The 19,357-nt window shown below is 48.0% G+C and overlaps 1 protein-coding gene across 3 annotated transcripts in view; it reads left to right on the plus strand.

The window, feature by feature from the left end:
• The window catches only part of LOC115284569 (up-regulator of cell proliferation), a 56,087-nt gene that overhangs the window by 27,334 nt on the left and 9,396 nt on the right, over positions 1-19,357 (plus strand). The window contains exons 1-2 of one of the 3 annotated variants that reach the window (XM_029931144.1): positions 13,254-13,418; positions 13,765-13,825. Coding sequence is in view for 2 of the 3 variants with exons in the window: in XM_029931135.1 (XP_029786995.1) it covers positions 12,619-12,689 (71 nt within the window). In the remaining variant the exon portion in view is untranslated. Of the gene's footprint in view, positions 1-12,618; positions 12,690-13,253; positions 13,419-13,764; positions 13,826-19,357 lie in introns of those variants that run through there. The other 2 variants (XM_029931135.1, XM_029931142.1) reach the window with 2 other exon arrangements.

Below are 19,357 nucleotides of genomic sequence, written 5' to 3' on the forward strand. Positions count from 1 at the left end.
CCGGAGGCAGGGAGCCGCTGGGCCCCGAGGGCCCGGTGTCGGGCCGGCCGGCGCCCCCGCCCTGCCCTGCGCAGCTGTTTTCTACTTGCTCGCTGGGAAGCGGATACCGGCCCACCCCGCAGCGGGGCGCAGCCCAAGGGTCCTAGAGGGTCCCCGAGGATGGGGGAGGCCTCTCGCCCGCCCGCCGGGGCTTCGGGTCGGGACCCGGGTCAGGCCCGGCCATGGGCCTCGCTAGGGTGGCAGCCTCAGTTCTGACATCACCGCTTTTCCCTGCCTTGGTGCTAAAATGTTCTTTCTTGAGGAAAATATGGTGACACACAGAGTTTGTGATTTTTGAACAAATTCCTTACTTGCAAAATAAAACCTTAGCAATTAAGTGTAATTAGTTTTTGCTTCCATAATCTAACTAGTCATGAAAGCTGGGAATGACAGTCAATGCAATACCTTCTGTTCACAGAGGAGGAAAATTAGCCTCAAGGTCATTGCTTTAGTTGGCAAAATTCTTCATTGGACTACTGTCCACATTCAGGGGGTCTTAGAGCTGGTGGCTGAGGCAGCAGTTCCTGTGGGATAGAGAGGAGGGTGTCAGGCCTCTCACAGGTGGGGCTGGCTCTGCCCTTAGCCTCCATGGAGCAGGGAGTTTGTGATAACCAAGTGGTGGCTCTTTTAAATCCACCTGCAGGCTTTCTAGGCCTGAGACCTCTGGTCATAAAGTACACAGGACTCTGAGCTCATAAATATAATAGACACTGGCCCATCCCTCAGAAAGCCAGACTGATTCCAGTGGGTTCAAGGTCCCACCATGCTCCGACCCCTCTTGTTGGGAGCGGGCAAGGCAGGGTGATATATGGGCCCATGGTGCGGCTGCTATCTGGTCTTACAAACCTGATGGCGCATTTGGTGTCCCAGCACACTCCTTTTAGACCTGAGTCAGAGGAGGAGTTAATGGTGGCCTGGTGAGCCCTTCTGTGAGCCAACAGGCCCTACCTAAGCAGTCCCTGTGGCAGGTGGCATTAGTGTAGATTTGATATTGCATCATAGCCGGTGACCCTATGAGTCTGTAGTTACTACTAAACTGTAATGTTCTGATATGTACTCACTGCAAAGCTGAGGTCACAAAACTTTCATTTTCCTTTATTTCATTTTGTAGAGAGAACGGTCACTCCCTGTGGAATGTATGCATTTGGGGACAGTCCCTGCCTCCAGATGTAACCCCTGGGTGCCTACTGTGCAGGTTTCACTGCTGGGGCAGAGTCCAGCCAGGAAGACCTGCCTTCCTGGGACTTTCTGGCCTGTCTCAGTCAGGTGACCAGCAGACATCCAGCCCACTGGACTCGGTGCCGTGGAAACTAGTCTAGAGTGTCAGGCCAGGGATGGGAAGAGATCTGTGATTTCTGCCGGGCTGTTCATGAGGAGCCTCTGAATCTCTGCAAGAGAGCTGGGAGAGAAGGAGGGGACCCTTACCGATGTGCTGGGCATTTAGCAGAAGGGAATGGCGAGAAGGAAGGCACCAAAGGGAAAGATACATTTGAGGTGATCCACAGCCCCATGAGTTTGGAACTAGGTAGAGACCAGGGTGCCAGGCCAGACTGTGGGCCTGGCTTGCTGCCCACCACTCCCTGAAGGGGAGTCCACGTGACAGCAGCGTGGTGGGGTCAGGAGAGACGGAGCTCCTCACCGTGTTACCATCAGCTCTGTCCTGCCGGTGGGCACTCCTTGCTGCCCCATGGCTGGTCTTCTGTGCTCTGCCTGTGCCTCCGCTCTCAGGACTCCTGGGGGGTCTGTAGTCCCTCTCTGCTAATCCCAATGTGTTCTCTTCCAGATTCCATCCTTTTCCGTAGCGTTTTTTTTTAACATTCATTTTTGAGAGAGAGAGGGAGAAAGAGAGCATGAGTGGGGGAGGGGCAGAGAGAGAGAGGGAGACAGAGAATCCCAGGCAGGCTCTGTGCTGTCACTGCAGAGCCCAACGCCCGGCTAGATCCCACAAACTGTGAGATCATGACCTGAGCTGTTGTGGAGAACCAGATGCTTAACCCATTGAGCCACCCAGGCGCCCCCATTTCTGTGGCTTTAAATGTTGTCTAAATCAGAGGTTCTTAACCTGGGGTCCATGATTCCTTGGTGGGCTTTTAGGGTTCCTGTGTAGTGTTGGCCGTCAGTGTGTATGTTGGTGGGACCAGAGTCTGCAGCCTTTGTTGTCCACAGCCCGTCTTGAAGGGGCTCTTCCCTCAGCAGCCTTACAGCCCCCCATCTACACCCCCCTGGAGGGACAGCAAGCCTGGATTACCTGGGCTAAATATATTTATATTTCAGATCATTAATGGCAGATAATTTAAAAAAACAAAAAAGTATAAAACAAAATAAAAATCAAATGTAATCCAAATTTTCATAAACCACCACTTTTAAAATTTTGATGTATTTTTAAACTTTTTAATGTTTATTTTTGAGAGAGGGAGAGACAGTGCAAGCAGGAGAGGGGCAGAGAGAGACAGAAACACAGAATCCAAAACAGGCTCCAGGCTCTGAGGTGTCAGCTCAGAGCCTGATGTGGGGCTTGAACCCACGAACCGTGAGATCATGACCTGAGCCAAAGTCAGGCGCTCAACCAACTGAGCCACCCAGGTGCCTACATTCTGGGGTGTTTTTAATTAGGCTGTTCTTATCAGATAGACAGACTTCCAGATACACCTGCAGTGTCATCCCCCCCCCTTCCCCTCCCCATGTCTTATCTAGGTTCAAAGAATTGAACATTGAGGTCAGGGGGCCTGATACTACTGATACGTCCTCACGAGTGGTCATACCACCCTCCCCTCTCTGCACGTCCAAACACATGATATCAGACTTTAAAAGTCTTGCCTATCTAATGGAATTACTGAGTTAAGAACTAGGAAGCTGGGGCACCTGGGGGGCTCAGTCGGTTGAGCATCAGATTTTGGCTCAGGTCATGATGTCACAGTTCATGAGTTCGAGTCCCACGTTGGGCTCTGTGCTGATAGCTCAGAGCCTGGAGCCTGCTTCAGATTCTGTGCCTCCCTCTCTCTCTCTGCCCCTCCCCTGTTCACACTCTATCTCTGTCTCTCTGTCTCTCAAAAGTAAGTAATAAAACCATTTAAAAATTAAAAAAAAAAAAACAAGAACTAGGAAGCTAAAGACATCTTCATTCACAGAGTCTTTAAAGATAGAAACTTCCTACCTGACCGCTTGTATTCTCTCAGAAATAGTCCTGGTGTCTTTGATCCCATTGTGGACATGGGGTTCTAGCCATACACACACCACAAGCGAGACCTAACACAGTGAGGCCTGTCCCAGAATGGAAGAGTAGGAGGTGAGCAAGTTGGCTGGGGCAGGTGATCCCCATCCTCCACCAGTCATTTAAAAGTACCTGAGACTTTGTTTTAACCTTGTTGTTCCTATCCAGGAGGATCCTCTCTTAACACCATCATTCTGTGGGGAGGGAAACGATCCGGGGCTTCGCCTTCTGGGAAGGGTTCAGCTTCCCCGCTGCCAGAGCCTGGCCTGGTCCAGATGGGCTCTTCACACCGGGGGTGGGGGGGAGGAGAGGACCCACAAACACACTGTGGAGTGGAGACACTGAGGAACTCAGACAAGGTGTGTCTGCTCCAAAAGTCCATCAGGAGCCTTTTGCCTGTTCAGTGGCTCTTATAGCTTCTGGGGAAGGGATGCTGTCTTGCCAGCAGGATGTAGACTTTGCCGCCCCCTCCCCATGCCCATTCCCCAAGGAGCCACACCAGCCACCCGGTGTGTCCCCGCTGGAGAAGAAGGGAGAGGCACAAGGGATGTTGTAGGCAAAGTGTCCTTGGCTCTGCAGCAGCTCAGCAAACCTCACCTAGGCGCGGTGGAGGGGTGGGGAGGGCCTCCTACCCAGGCCCACGAGTGTCAGGGGCTTTCAGCCAGGGAGTGTTCTGTTTTTAAAAATTTGTTAGAATTTATTTCTTTATCTTGAGAGAGAAAGAGCATGAGCAGGGGAGGGGCAGAGAGAGAGAGAGAGAGAGAGAGAGAGAGAGAGAGAGAGAATCCCAAGCAGGCTCCACACTGGCAGACCCTGACAGAGGGCTCGATCCCATGAACTGTAAGATTGTGACCTGAGCCAAAATCAAGAGTCAGGTGCCCCATTAGTTCCCTTATTTCTCACAACAAGTAATGCACACAGGGTACAAATCTCAAAAGGTATGAAAGGACTTCTGTGGAAATGCGGGCATGGGGCACCCAGGTCCTGGGAGGCGTCCTCACTTTCCACCCCCAACCCTGTGCCAGGACATAGCCGGGCTCTGGGTCCTCCTCGTGTTTTAAATGTGACATGCATTTTGGAGATGCCCTTTCTCACTTCTGTTTCTCTTTGGAGTCTTGGCTTTTTCTCATCGATTTGTAGCTTTTTGTACATGGAGAAAACCAGCCTATTGCCATTTGTGTTGCAAATACTTTTCCTCAGTTTTCTTCATTTGCCCTGTGACTTTAGAAAGCCTTCCCAACTCTGATTTTTTAAGTCTTTAATATTTCCTTTCAGTGCACTTTTTGTTTCATTTTCCAATTTAAATCTTAGATCCAGTTGATACTGACTTTGGTAAAGGGAGTGGCCAGGGTTTGCCTTGACTTTTTCCAGGTTGTTTTTAGCCACCAGACCCTGTGGGCTTCCAGGGTCCAAGACCAGATTCCCTGTGGATTTGGGGCCTGCCCGTGGCCTCCTGCCACCCAGCGGCCTGTCTGCTCGCCAGCCGGGCCTGCAGCCTTCATTTCTGGTGGCCGGTCCTGTGTCCTCCTCTCTGGCAGGTTTTGTCCTCTTTCATTGCTGTTCTTTTTCAGAATTTTCCTGATGTGCTACAAATATTTCTCCATAGAATCAGCCTATCTGTTTTTCAGCCTAGATGGACAGACAGGTTAATTCAGGGAGCATTGACTTCGAAGATCGCGTTAAGCCTTCCTTTCTTAAAGAGGACACATCTTTTCATTTTGTTCAAGTCTTTCATAATGTTTAGTATCTAAAAGTTCTCATACAGATGCCTGTTTGATGTGTGGCTTTTTCGTCTCTCTTATTGTACATGACGCTGTACATGGGGTTTTCCTCTACATTTGTAACCTGCTTGTCTACAGGGTGTTGGCCGTGGGGTCTTTTATTCTTTTATTTGCAAATAGATCTGGAAAACTCTCCGCCCCAGTGAGAGAATTTAGGGAGCTGGGGACACACAAATAGTTTCTTTACAACCGGTCTCTTGAGATGCAGGCAGCCCTGACCTCCTGCTGCCACAGGTCTGTCGGTCAGGCTGTCCGGCCGCCTGCACTCTGTTTCACACACTCTGCCCCGTCTGCTGAACCCTTCACAGAGACTCTGAGCCCAGCCCTGTGTCAGTGTCTCGGGTGCTGCCACCACCCAGGTCTGACCTTTGTCACTGGACAGGTGTGCCACCTACAGTCAGCACACAACCCCGCCCCAGAGTCTTGTCTGTGTCCTGAAGAGCTCAGCCTCACCTGTCCTGCTTCCTGCCACCTCCCTCTGCTTGCCCTGTCCTCCGGCTCGTCCTGGGGCCCCCTTCTCAGGAACCCCCTGCCCCGCCTGTGCTCCCCTCCTCCAGGAGCCCCCTGCCCCACCTGTGCTCCCCCTTCTCTGGGAGCCCTCTGCCCCGCCTGTGCCCCCCATCCTCTGGGAGTCCCCAGCCCACTTCTACCCACAGCAGCCCCAGCCCAGGCCTCAGGGCATCTTCCATTGTGCCCTCTACTGAAAAGTTGTTACTTGTCTACCTCCCCCAGCTGAGAGCAAGGACGTCTGTGTCTTTCACTGAACAAACCCAAATGCCCAGGGAAGTCCCTGGCAGGGAATAAATATGAGGGTAAGTCCAGGAAAACATTGACTGCCTTATATGAACTTGTTGCCCACATGTAAACCTCCTCAGACCCTCACCGCATCCTGATGAGCTGTGAGGGGCAGGGACCGCCAGCCTTGTGGGGTGTGACATGGCTCCTGTGTGAACTCTTGGAGGATTTGGAGCCACTTCCTCTTGCTCAGTGGCCCCAGGACACACCCTCCGCTGCACGCAGCCCCATTTCTTTCCCTGCAACATGCTCAGCTTACGATGTTGTGGTGATTATGGCCCCCAGGGGCTGCTGAGGGGGCAGCAGGACAGCACTGTCTGACATGCAAGGTCGGCTGAGGGGGCGGGGCCTCTGGCTCACCCCGTCACCTGCCTCTTGTGGTGGGGGGACCGCACGCAGGCTGCACATGCTGGCATCTCACTTTTGCTGTGACATCTAGCATCCACTTGTGTCCGCGCCCCTACGTCCTGCCATGGACGCGTCTTGTCTATTTTCTTAGCCAGTCTTGCCCCTGCACACAATGAGATTTAAGCTCTTCAATGTGGGTAGTCCCCTGTGGAGCTGGAATGTCGTCTACTCGTGTGGCTTGGATGTTGTTAGAGATTGAATCGTGTCTCTCCAAAACGTGTGTTGAAGTCTAACCCCTCATACACGTGAATGTGACCATTTTTGGAAATCGGCTCTTGGCAGATGTGATTAGTTAAAATGAGGTCATGCTGGGCTCAGTGGACTGTCATCCAATGACTGTTGTCCTTGCAAGAAGCAGAGAAGGACACACTGGGGAGAATGCTACATCCAGCCATCGGGAGCCACACTCATGCTCTATTACTCCATTGAGGATATGTCACAGGGGCCACAAACTGAGTGGCCTAAAGAAAAGAGAAGCATATTCTGCCACCATTCCGGATGCCAGGACTCTGGAACAAGGGTGTGGGCCTGGTTGGTGCCTCCCTGTCCCTTGGGTCTGGTGGCTGCTGGCCTTCTGTGCATTGTAGACACAGCATTGCAGTCTCTGCCTCCCCTGCCCATGGCCTCCTCCCTGTGGACCAACCACACTTTCCTAATAAAAGGACCCACACTACCCAGTGTGACCTGGTCTTAATGTAACTAATCGCATCTGCAAAGATGATATTTCTAAATAAGGCCACACTCACAGTACTGGGGTTAGGGCTTGAACATATCTTCTTGGGGGACACATTTCAACCCCAAACACACACCAGGATGGTTTAAAAAGATTTATTACTAATTTAGTGAAACTTCCTGGGCAGAACAACTGGCTTCGGGGTTTATTTTGTTTCAGGATAGGTTATGGGAGGAGAGACCGCCGCTGGGGCCAAAGGAGAGAGTCCCCAGGCTTTCTCATCAGCTGGCCCAGGTGCGGGACAGGGGGCGAGTGGCGGGTCTCACAAGGTGTCAGCATCAAACTGCAAAAATTGAGCAAGATTCTTTATTATCCAGTACAGCTGATAGTAAGCTGCTGGTTGCAGTACAGGAAGCAGATGTGCCTGTGTTGATCTAGGATCCTGCTTGGAATGGTTTTCTGTGGCATCCTGCATTATTGGCACCACCTGGTGAAGGAGCGGGGTTGGTTGCTAGGAATTAGCCCTGCTCTCCAGGTTCGGACCATTTATTCTGACCATTGAAGAACGCTGCCCAACAACTTCTCAACTCTGACGTGGTGTAGCTGTGTCCGTTGCCAGAGGTGGGTTGGCATGCATTGAGCACCCTGGTCTCCAGAATCAGATTCTCCAGGTGGAAGTAGAAAACCTCTGCAGGTAAATCTGCTGGGCAGTTGGAAAAAGAAGGACGAGGAAAGTATGGTGTGCCCCATCACCTAGGAACCACGGCCAGGGAGCTGTCAGGGCCCTCATTTTTCCTGCCGGACTCGAAGGGAGCCGTTGAAGGGTGGAGACTGCAACGTCTGCTCACTGATGTAACAAGGAAGTACCGCTAGATGTGCTGGGCCCTCAGGGTGGCAGTCAGATCACCCCTTGTCTGTGTAGGGAGAGGGCCCAGGTCTGGTCAGGAAGGAGGCCAAGAACCTATGCCCACTCCAGGCCTCCGCATAGGGCCTGAGCTGGCTTCCGTGTTTGGCTCTGCACTCTGACCCCTAATGGGGAGGTGAACCGGGCCTCACAGAACATCGTCCTGTGGAAGCAGGGCCTACAGTGAGCTGTAGCAATGGAATAAACTAACAGGGGGAGGGGATTGGTTCATCTCTGGAGTAATTTTCAGAAGAGCAAAGGCATGTTCTTGGTAATCTTCCCATATTTAGTATTTTGGTCTTTTATTTTGGGAAGCAGCAAGAGATAGTAATTTTCCACACCTGCTCTGCAGAAGCCCCCTGGGCTGCACATGGGGCCACGTGACCTGCCCGCAGCCCAGCCAGGTACTCACAAGAGGGCCGCAGTTGGACTTGGCAGATGGGCTGATTTTCAGGATTTCTGAAATTACTAGCTGTAATTTTAAGTTGCCTAAAACCTTCCGGAGTCTTAAAAGTGACTAGCCCGGAGGGAGCCAGGGGACTGGGGCTAGAGTCTGGTGCTCACGGTGCCATAAGCAGACTTGTGTCACACAGTCTTGGAGGCCAGGTGCCCCCACTGCACTGTGGCCATGTGTGGTTTCTCCCGAGGCCTCAATCCCTGGCCATGCCCTCATGTGGCCTTATCGGTGAAGTGCAGAGAGCAAGCCAGCCCTCCTTAAACCCCAGGCTTGTGACCTCTTTTAACTGTATTTACCCCCAAAATGGTATTCTTGGCCCAATTCTAATCGTGGGGGGAGGTTCCATCAACACCAACAAACAATTCTGAGACAGCAGCAGGGTGTCTGAAATTGAGCTTAACGCTAACTGTGGACCTAGAGACAGCGTCAGATCCCCCAAGTTCAGGGTTCCATCCTACAAGATCACCCCTCCCTCCAACCCCCACCCCCAGCCCCACTTCCATGCTGCAGGCCTGGGCCGCCTCCTGTGCTTCTGTCTGACTGGGGGTGACTCTGGTTCGCACGACCCCACTTTGGGGTCAGCTAATTGCTTCAGTGACTCACAGAACTCTGGGAAACGTTTTACTTACTAGATTACCCATTTGTTATAAAAGGCATAATTTAGGAATAACCAAATGGAGGGTATGCACAGGTGAGGTGTGGAGGAAGGGGCACAGAGTTTCCCTGTCCTCTCAAATTGCCGGATCTCGTGCTCACTAACCTGGAGGCCCTCACAACCCCGTTTTTTTGGGGGTTGATGGAGGCTTCAGTACACAGGCATGATTGGTGAATTCATGGGCCATTGGTGATTGATTCATCCTCCAGCCCCTCCCACCCACGGACTTCAGGTTCCAATCCTGTAACGGGGTAGTCAGGTTCCCAGACCATCTGCCCCGCCCCCTGAGTGCTTTCCCAGACTCACTCATTAACATTACAAGAGGTACCTTTACCCCCTCACAGAAATCCCAAGGGTTTTTAGGAGCTGTGTGGCAGGAATGGAGATGAACCAAATAAATTCTTATAAATCACAGGATCACACTTCACACAGACCCCGTCTCCAAATGTAGTCGTTCTAAGGTTGACAGTTTCAGCAAAGGGGTTTGAGCAGCATTGGGGCTGTGAAAGCGTTGAAAGTAGATCATCAGGTAAAAAGCATGGGACATTTCAGAGCTTCTGATCCCCTGCCAGGCTGGGCCCCGAGATCCGTTCACAACACGGAGGCTGCATCAGATGTGCAGTTTGTGGACAGCAATACAGGACAAGATCTCTGTGATGATACTACTTTTGTTGCCTGCTTTCTTGTGTGGGAAGGAAAGAGTTGAGGTTCAGCTCCTGTCCCGGGAGGAGCCCTGGCCATAGACACCTGTCCTCTGGTCCCTCCTCCCCCCACTGGGACCTCAGGTGGCGTGTGTGATGCCATGCCAGGCCAGGCCTGCTTCTGCTCTGGGTGCTAGTTTTTACCTGTCCTATTGTCTATTTTTAAGGTTAGTTTGTTTTCTTACTACAAAGGCAATGAAAACTCTCATTTTTTTTATCAGCACCGGGGGCGGAGCTTAGCGCTCTGCACCATATAGTGACTAAAACAGCCGTGAACACAGTGACCCTTGTGCTTCCAGGATTCTCCTCACAGCAGGCAGAGGACAAGACACCCAGAGACCCATCTGGCAGAGCAGCCAAGGGTTCTAGAGTTTTCTCCGGGACTGTGGATGTGACTTGTTTGCTGGGGAATTATCAGGGGCTGGATAGTCTGAGGGTCTCTTCCACAGAGTTGAGTGTGTGAGCACTCCTAGAAGAGGCAGCAGAATATCTGGTGTACTTGGGGCACCTGCACGTCTTATTCTGGCCCAGACGCCGCTTACTGCATCATCTTTTAGCTCTTTTGGTTTTATTAAATCAATACATCTTTCTTCCACTTAAAGAATGCAAATAGGACAAAATAAACTTTGACATTTTTTATTAAAATAATTTGTACCTAGAAATAAATGATAAAATAATGAAAAGGCCCTTTATCCAGAGTCTGCTCTTTTTAATATTTTAGCTCACTTACCATTTTCACTGCTTATTCTCCATCTCTCGCTGCATGTGTGTTTATGTACATGCACAAGGATGCTCACGCGTAATCTTTCTTCACCATTAGAGCCTCAGTTGCGTACAGCATCCTGCTTTCTCCCCAGATCCTTCGGGGTCTGTTTCCTGAGAGCAGAGGTGTTCTCTTACAGCCGCGTCTTATCAACATCCATGTGTTCAACACTCATAGCGCCCACATTTCAGCTCTGTCCATTGACCCCAAAGTCTCTCCCTCCGGTTCTGGAACTAGTGTGGGATCAAGTCCTGCATTTTGTTTTCACTTTTCTCCAGCACCCTGAATCTGGAATGTTTCCTCCACCTTTGTTGTGACCTCTGTGACTTTGGGATAATATAGTTCTTCACTCCAGGTGACTTTCCATTTTAGACTTGTCACCACAATTAGACCAGGACTTTTCTTTTTTTTTTTTTGACCAGGACTTTTAATCCTTAGCCGGATCACTGCCCAGTGACGAGTCCTTTCTCAGAGTGCGAGGCTGGGATACACAGTGGCCATTTGTCACATTGTCACTGATTTGATCACCCAGTCAAGTATTGTCCAAGCTCCCATTCGCTGTAATTACTAGGGTTTTTTTTACCCCTGGCCCCTAAGAAAAAGTCTGTGATGAGACATTTTGAGAGAGCGAGAGCGAGGAAGAGAGAGAGAGAGAGCAAGAGCGCATGTGCACTGGAGGGAGGGCCAGAGAACAAGGGAGAGAGAATCCCAAGCAGGCTCTGAGCCTGACACTGGGCTCAAACTCACAAACCCTGAGCTCGTGACCTGAGCCCAAGTTGGACGCTCACTGACTGAGGCCCTGAGGCGCCCCGGGCTTGAACCTACTTCACTGAGATTGAGATGGTCGCAGAGTGATGCTGCTCTGGGTGCAGCCCTAGACACATCACATGGTTGTAAGCAAGAGCCCTCTCCCCTCCCCCAGTTTGTTGATTTATTGTCTCTGTAGACTCATTCATTCCTGTTTTTCAGTAGTTTTTCACTAGTTACCCGTAGTTACTATGCTCATACTCAGATTGCCCCGGTCTTGGCAGTGGGAGCCTCCTCAAGCTGGCACCTGTGTTCTGTGACCTACCCTAGCATTTTTTTGAGCACTTCCTTATTTTCTGGAGTAAGATGCTCAGATTCCTCTCCTTCTCTCCCGGCCCGGGGTCAGCCATGTCTCCCAGGAGACCTGCTGTCTTGTAGTGTGGAATGGTGTGCTTCAGCGTGCTCCCTGCTCCGTAGAGTATCTTTGCTGTTTGCCCTTTCCGTGGACGGAGCTAGGAGAGAGACGCATGTAGATACAAATGCATACACACAGGCGTGTAGAAATGGTGCATTCACACTGGCTCCGCCGGGTCAGTGCACCGCTGGGAGTCCTTGTTCTAGCTTCTTCTTTCCATGTTTGTGCATCCCTTCTTCACCAGTAGAACCCCGGGTCCTGACAAAATCAGCACACTTACTCATTCCTCTGGTATATCTAAAATAGCTTATTCTTCAACGGACTACACTTACCAAACCTACTTGAAGGAATTCAGGACCACCCCTCCCTGCCCACACTGTTACGTCTCGATGAACATCTTTCTAGATCTCCTTATTACACCTGCAGAGAAATACAAAAGACACACAATTTTGTTGAAATTTTATTGGTACTATACATATTGTTCTGTAACTTGACTTTTCCTCCCGCTGATGAATACTTCATTAACATCATTCCATAACGTCATCCAACGTCTTTGTTACCCACAGAGTGCAGCCCATGAGATATTTTCTAATGACCACAGGATGAGACTGTACCGCACTTCCCTGTAATTGGACTTTTAAAAGGCATCCAGTTTTTCACTATTATATGTAAAGCTGGCATCAACCCCATTGTAACTAAATCTTAATTATTTCCTTAGGCTAGAAGTGGAATTATTTGTCAAAGGGTTTGCATGTTTCTCTGTCTTTTTGAATGACGAAGTGTGCTCCGGCCTGCGGTTGCGGAGGGCTGGTTTTCTTCACCAGCGCTTCCCCACGGTGCCTGCATGTCGGAATCTGTGCCTGCACGTTGGGATCGCTGAGGTCGCTCTTCAAAGCCATGCTGCCTGGTCAGCCTCCAGGTCTGGTTTCCAGGAGCTGAGGTGCAGCCAGGATTTGTAGTTTTCAAGTCCCCCTAAGAGGTTCTGACGTGCAGCCAACTTGATAGGTAGAATCAAGTCGTGGTATTACTCCATTATTTTCATTACAGTTTTCCTTTGGAACTGTTTCAGACGCTCAGATTTGGGAGAAGTGGCCCCAGAAATAAAAACATCGGAGAGACGGACCGCTGTGGCCATTGCAGGTAACGGGGGCGGGGGAGGGGTTGAGGGGGTTGGCCGGCACCCTCTTGGAAGCTGGTTTGGGCTGTGCCCTGGGCAGGGGCAGGACACAGGCCTCAGAAATAAATAAGCCTAAGGCTTTTGTTTTTCCTTTTATGAAAAGATTCCATCTAAGGGCCTTTTAAACTTTATATATTCAAAGTAGGATTCAGTTTCCAACAGGTGCTTATCTCACAGTTTACTGGGAATGTATCATCCAATTCGAGCATGTCGCCCCTACCACCCTGAGTCTTGCTTAGGGTGACTGTCTAGTTTGTAACCTGGACACTTATGAGTGCTTTTTTGGGACAACAGGGATGAAGCAGAACTTTCCCAAGCAGACTGCGGCTTGTGGTCTTCCTGGCGTGGTTCACATGGGCTGAGTCTCTTTCTCAGTGGGTTTGGGGGCTGGGGCTGGGATTGCCTCTCACGACTTCAGCTTTGAGGTATGGTGGCCACACATCAGACGCTTTGTCTCTTAGAAATTTGTGTTGGATCTATCGCTAATTCAGTGGTTCTCGAAGTAAATATGTCCTATTGGATTTCAGAGTGGTATGCAAAGATAACCCCACAAAAATATGCAAAGAAGTCTGGAATAAGCAAATTTTGTTTTGTTTCATTCATTCAAACGAGTATTTGTTGACCACTTACCATGTGTGGGCACTGGAGTAGGAACTGTGTCACTTGCCTTCGTGGAGCTTCTGTTCTAGAAGGTAGGCACTGGGGGACGTAGTGGCCAGATCAAGCCTCACAGCAAAATTTGGATCAAGTAGAAATTGGCCAAAGCCTTCCAGCTTCTCAAGATCTAGAATGTGCTGTTCAGTACAGTAGCCATGTAGGCACACAATGTGACCCTTGGTTACACCGGGTATATTTCATGTGCTTGTTGGGCATGCACACACAGAACATGTCCTTGACCACAGGGATTTCTGTTGGACTGAGAGTTACTTTAGAGAGACTGGGGAGGCAGCAGGGGAGGTCTGGGGGTGGGAATCCCCTCACCAGCTGCCCATTGTGAGCTGGGTGGTTAGTCACTATTGGTCCTTTGTTTCATTTGAGGAAACTGAGACTCAGAGACACTCTGCACCCTCTGCGGAGCCCCATGTTTGTTATCTCTCCAGTGAGTAAGCCTCCCGTAATTATTTTTAAAAATTTCTTCTTGAGGTATGTGATTTCCTCTTCAGCCTGTTTCATTAATAACACTTAAAGCAAACTCTTCAACCTATAGGATTAAGAAAGAAGTTGTACGGAAATGTGATGTACACCTGAAGAAATGGTCACATTTCCAGTGTGTAACTGGAGAAATTTTTACAAACATGAATGGACCAATCTTAAGCAGCATCCGGACAAAGAAGCCAAACACGTCATTCCCCCAGTAGCCCCCTCACACCCTGCCTCTGCCAGGGACACACTCCCGATTTCTAAAAGCATGGATTAGTTCTGTATATAATCCCCTACAGAGTTTATTTACCTCACCTCCATCTGAGGATGTTAATTACTTCATAGCTCATTCCTTAGTTTTTAAATTTATTTTTGTGAAAAATGTTCATTTTAAGAGAGGGAGAATGGGAGGGGCAGAGAGAGAGGGAGAGAGAGAATCCCAAGCAGGCTCCCTGCTGTCAGCACAGAGCCCAATATGGGGCTTGAACTCATGAACCATGAGCTCATGACTAGAGTGGAAATCAAAAGTCAGATGTTCAACCAACTGAGCCACCCAGGTGACCCTTTAGCTCATTCTTTAAAAGAAATTTAAGAAAACTAAGAGGATTCTGGGAAGGTGGCAGAACAGGAAGCACCAGGAATCTGTCTCCCAACCTGCACAGCACTTGCACTGGCAGTCGCTCTAACTCTGGAGTCGGGTGGAGATTTGCAACTTCCAGGTGAAGGCTTGGGGAGGAGATTTGCAGTTAGCCTAGTAAGTTATGTCTCTTAGTGCAGTAGCAGCTCCCTGCCTCCCATTCCCAGACAAGTGGCATGCTGCTGTGCACACAGTCCTACGGCAGCTGGTGCACAGCTGGGGGGAGCCCGCTGGAGTGGGCAGGAAGAACCCTGCCCAAGTGCTGGGGATCTCTGCTCTGCCGCTCACTGCTTCTGATCACAGAGGTGCAGACACAGGGTGGCCATTGCTGTTGCTGCCCCTTCTTCATTGTTGCAAGCCCCTCCCCCTCTAGCTGAAGTGGCTTCCAGGGGATTTCCTCCCATTAACTTTTTGCTCTTTCTCCTTTTGGAAGCCAGACATTAGAGACTAGGACATTCAAAGCAACTGCATGTGTGGGGAAATTAGAGAGTGGGTGTGCATTCCCAAAGGTTTCAGAAAAGACCTCAGAGGACCTAAATTTCACACTTCTGTTTGCTCCTGAGCACAGAGATGGCCTACAAAGCCCAACAAATAAGAACAGTAGTAAAGAGCAGCGAACCCTGGGGAAGGTGGCGGTATCTGATTTTCAGCATTAACACATTATTAGATTCAAATGTCCAGTGCACAGAAAAGCAACCGCAAGGCACACAAAGAAACAGGGAAATATCTCCATTCAAAGAAAAATAAACTGAGCAAAAGTGGTCTCTGAAGAGATTTAGGGCGGATGTATTGGGCAAAGACTTTAAGACAGTGGTCCTAAAGGTGCTCAGAAGTCTGAGGGAAAAAGTGGAGAAAGTCAGGAACATGATATGTGAAGTAAACAGTCATATCAATAAAGAGCCAGAAAGCCTAAGAAACTAAAGGAAATTCTGGAGCCAAAAACTACAGTAACCAGAATGAAGACCTCACTTGTGGATTGAGAGGTGGGTTGAGCAGATGGAAGAAAGACTCAGTGAACTTGAAGACAGGACAATGGAACTTATGGAGGCTGGGGACCAGAAAAAGAAAACATTGAAGAAAGGCACACAGAGCCACAGACACCCATCATTAGGTATACATCGTGGGCCTCCCAGAAGGAGGGGGGTGGGGGTGGGACAGAGAATATTTGAAGAAATAACGGCTGAGAACCTCCTAAAAAGACATGCATATAAAATCCAAGAAACTCAACAAAGTCCAGAGAGATGAATTTTAAGAGACCCACACTGAGACATGTCACAATTAAGTCCGACAGGATAAAGACTGAATCTTGATGGCGGCAGCAGAGGCAGATCATCACATACACAGGACCCGCCAAGATCATCTCTAGATTTCTCATCAGAAACTTTGGAAGCCAGAAGACAGTGGGAATATATATTTAAAGTGCTAAAAGAAAAATAAAGTGCTAAACAACAACAACAAAAACAATTGTGAGCTAAGAATCCTAAACCCAGCAAATCTGTCCTTCAAAAGCGAAGGAGAGGGATGCCGGGTTGCTCATTCAGTTAAGCTTCTGATACTTGATTTCAACTCAGGTCTTGAGGTCAAGCCGCATATTGGGCTCTGTGCTGGGCATGAAGCCTACTTAAAAAAAAGTGAAGCAGAAGCAGATATTCCCAGTTAAAGAGAAGCTGAGGTAGTGATGACTTAATAGCTGGCCCAGGGAAATGCTCTAGGGAATTTTGCAGGTGAAAAGAAAGGACACTAAACAGTGACTGTATTATTAATGTATTGAGATGTAAGATCTCAATAAAGGTAAAGACCTGGGCAATTATAATAGCCAAAGTAACGATTCTAATAATGGTTTGTAACTGTACTTCTTGTTTTCTATATGATGTAAAACTAATACATTTTAAAGAAAAAAAAATGTATTAGTAATATCACTGTAGCTTTGGTTTTAACTCCAAATCTTGTTTTCTGCATAACTTTTGAGACTAATGCGTTTGAAAGAATTAGTAGTTTCTGTTCTGGGGTACTCAGCGTATAAAGATATGACCTTGTGGTATCAACAAGCAAAAAAGGTGGGGATAGAATGCACAGGGGCAGAGGTTTTGGATGTATACAGGGCATATAGAAAACAAAGAGCAAAATGACAGAAGTAAGTGCCTACTTGTCAGTGATTACTTTAAATATAAAGGGATTAAACTATCCAATGAAAAGACAGATTGGGAGAATGTATAAAAACATGATCCAAGTATATGCTGTCTACAGGAGACTCACTTGAGATCAAAAGATACACACAAGTTGAAAGTGACAGGATGGAGAAAGGAATTCCACGCAGATGATAGCCAGTGGATACTAGGAGTGGCCATACTAACATCAGACAAAATAGATTCCACATTTAAAAAGTTACAAGAGACAACAAGGACATTGTATGTTAATAGAAGACACAATATAGCAAGAAGATACGATAATCATAAACATTTACACACCTGATGACAGCCCATCAAAATATTTGAAAAAAAACCCAGATATAATAGAAAGGGGAAGTAGCTCTACATTATTAGTTGGAAACATTAATACAACACACTTTCAACCAGGGTTTCATAGAAGAAATCTCAAGGAAGTTAGAAAACACTTAGAGACCAATGAAAGTAAAAACACAAAATACCCAAACATGTAGGATGCAGCAAAACAGTGTTAAGAGGGCAAATTTAGAGCTATAAGTGCTTATATTAAAAATAAGAAACACGTGGGCCACCTGGGTGGCTCAGTTGGTTAACATCCAACAGTTGGTTTAAGCTCAGGTCATGATCTCACGGCTCGTGAGTTCCACCCCTGTGTTGAGCTCTGCACTGAAAATGCAGAGCCTGCTTGGGATTCTCTCTCCCTCTCTCAGTCCCTCCGCCACACACTCTGTCTCTGTCTCTCTCAAAATAAATAAACTTAAAAAAAAAAGAAACATCTGGGGCCCCTGGGTGGCTCAATCAGTTAAGTGTCTGATTTCCGCTCAGGTCATGATCTCATGGTTCGTGGGGTTTGAGCCCTGTGTTGGGCTCTGTGCTGACAGAGCCTGGAGCCTGCTTTAGATTCTGTGTCTTCCTCTCTCTCTGCCCCTCCCAACTCGTGCCTGGTTGCTTGCTTGCTCTCTCAAAAAAAATAAACATTAAAAAAATCTTTTAAATAAGAAACATCTCAAATCAACGACATAATTCTACACCTTAAGGAACTAGAAAAAGAAGAACAAATGAAACCTGTAACTAGCAGGAGGAAGGAAATAATAAAAATTAGAGCAGGGATCAATAACACAGAGAGTAGAAAAAATGGTGCAGAAAATCAATGAAGCCAGAAGTGAGCTCTTGGACAAGATCAACAATGCTGACAAACTTTTAGCTACATTGACTAAGAAAACAGAAAAGAAGATTCAAATCACTAAAATCAGAAATGGACATGGGACATTACTACTGATTCTACAGAAATGGATTTTGAGGGAGTACTGTGAACAATTATATGCCAAAAAATTGTTTAACCTGTATGAAAAGGACAAATTCCTAGAAACATAAGACCCACTAAGACTGAATCAAAAAGAAATGAGCAATCTGAGGAAGCCTATAACAAGAAAGGGGATCGAATTCGTAATTAAAAATTGCCTGACAATGGGTGCCTGGGTGGCTCAGTTGGGTAAGCGTCTGACTTTGGCTCACATCATGATTTTGCAGTTTGTGGGCTCGAGCCCCACATCGGGCTCTATGCTGATAGCTCAGAGCCTGGAGCCTGCTTCAGATTCTGTGTCTCTCTCTCTCTCTCTCTCTCTCTGCTCCAACCCAGCTCATGCTCTGTCTCTCTCTCTCTCAAAAATAAATAAACATAAAAAAATATCCTGACAAGGAAAAACTGTGGTCCTGATAACTTCACTGGTGAATTCTACAAATATTTAAAGAACTACTTCCAATCCTTCTCAAACTTAAAAAAATTTTTTTAAACTTATTTTTGAGAGAGAGTGTGAGCGAGCACGAGTGAGGGAGGGGCAGAGAGAGAAGGAGACCTAGATTCTGAAGCAGGCTCTAGGATCTGAGCTGTCAGCACAGAGCCTGACGCAGGGCTCATACTCACGAACTGAGAGATCATGACCTGAGCCAAAGCCCAACAGTTAACTGACTGAGCCACCCAGGCGTCCCTATTCTCAAACTTTTTTAAACAGTTGAAGGAAGGGAAAACTTCCTCATTCTTAAGGCGAGCATAACCCTGAAGCAAAGCCGGACAATGATCCTACAAGAAAAGGAAACTATAGACCAGTATTCCTTATGATCATTGATGTGAAAATCTTCAGCAAAACACCAACCATACTTCACTAGCATATTAGAAGGAGGTTATGCCATGACCAGGTAGGATTTATTTTTGGAATGCAAAGGTAGTGTCAACCACATCAACAAAATGAAGAGAAAAAGTGACTGTCTCAACTGATGCAGAAAAAGCATTTGATGAAATTCCCTACCATTTCTTAATAAAAAGACTTTACAGAGTAAGAGTAGATGGAAGCTGCTTCCACGTGGACGACGCACAGCAAACAGCAGACTCGGGTGAGAGCTTTTCTTCTAAGATCAGGAAGAAGATAGGGACGCCCACATCCACCACTCCTGCCCAACCTTGTACTGGAAGTCCCGGCCAGAGCAGTGAGGGGAGAAGAAGAAATAAACGTCCAAAAGGGAATGGAAGAGGTAAAATTATCTCTGTTTGGAGATCATATTATCTTATATGTAGAAAATCATACAGATTCCACAAAAACAGCTGTTAGAACTAATAAATTCAGCCAACACACACAAACCAGTTACATTTGTAAGCACTAACAGTGAATACACTAAAGAGGAAATTATAAAA

The sequence above is a fragment of the Suricata suricatta genome, chromosome 2, assembly GCF_006229205.1.
Source record: "Suricata suricatta isolate VVHF042 chromosome 2, meerkat_22Aug2017_6uvM2_HiC, whole genome shotgun sequence".
NCBI lineage: Eukaryota > Metazoa > Chordata > Mammalia > Carnivora > Herpestidae > Suricata > Suricata suricatta.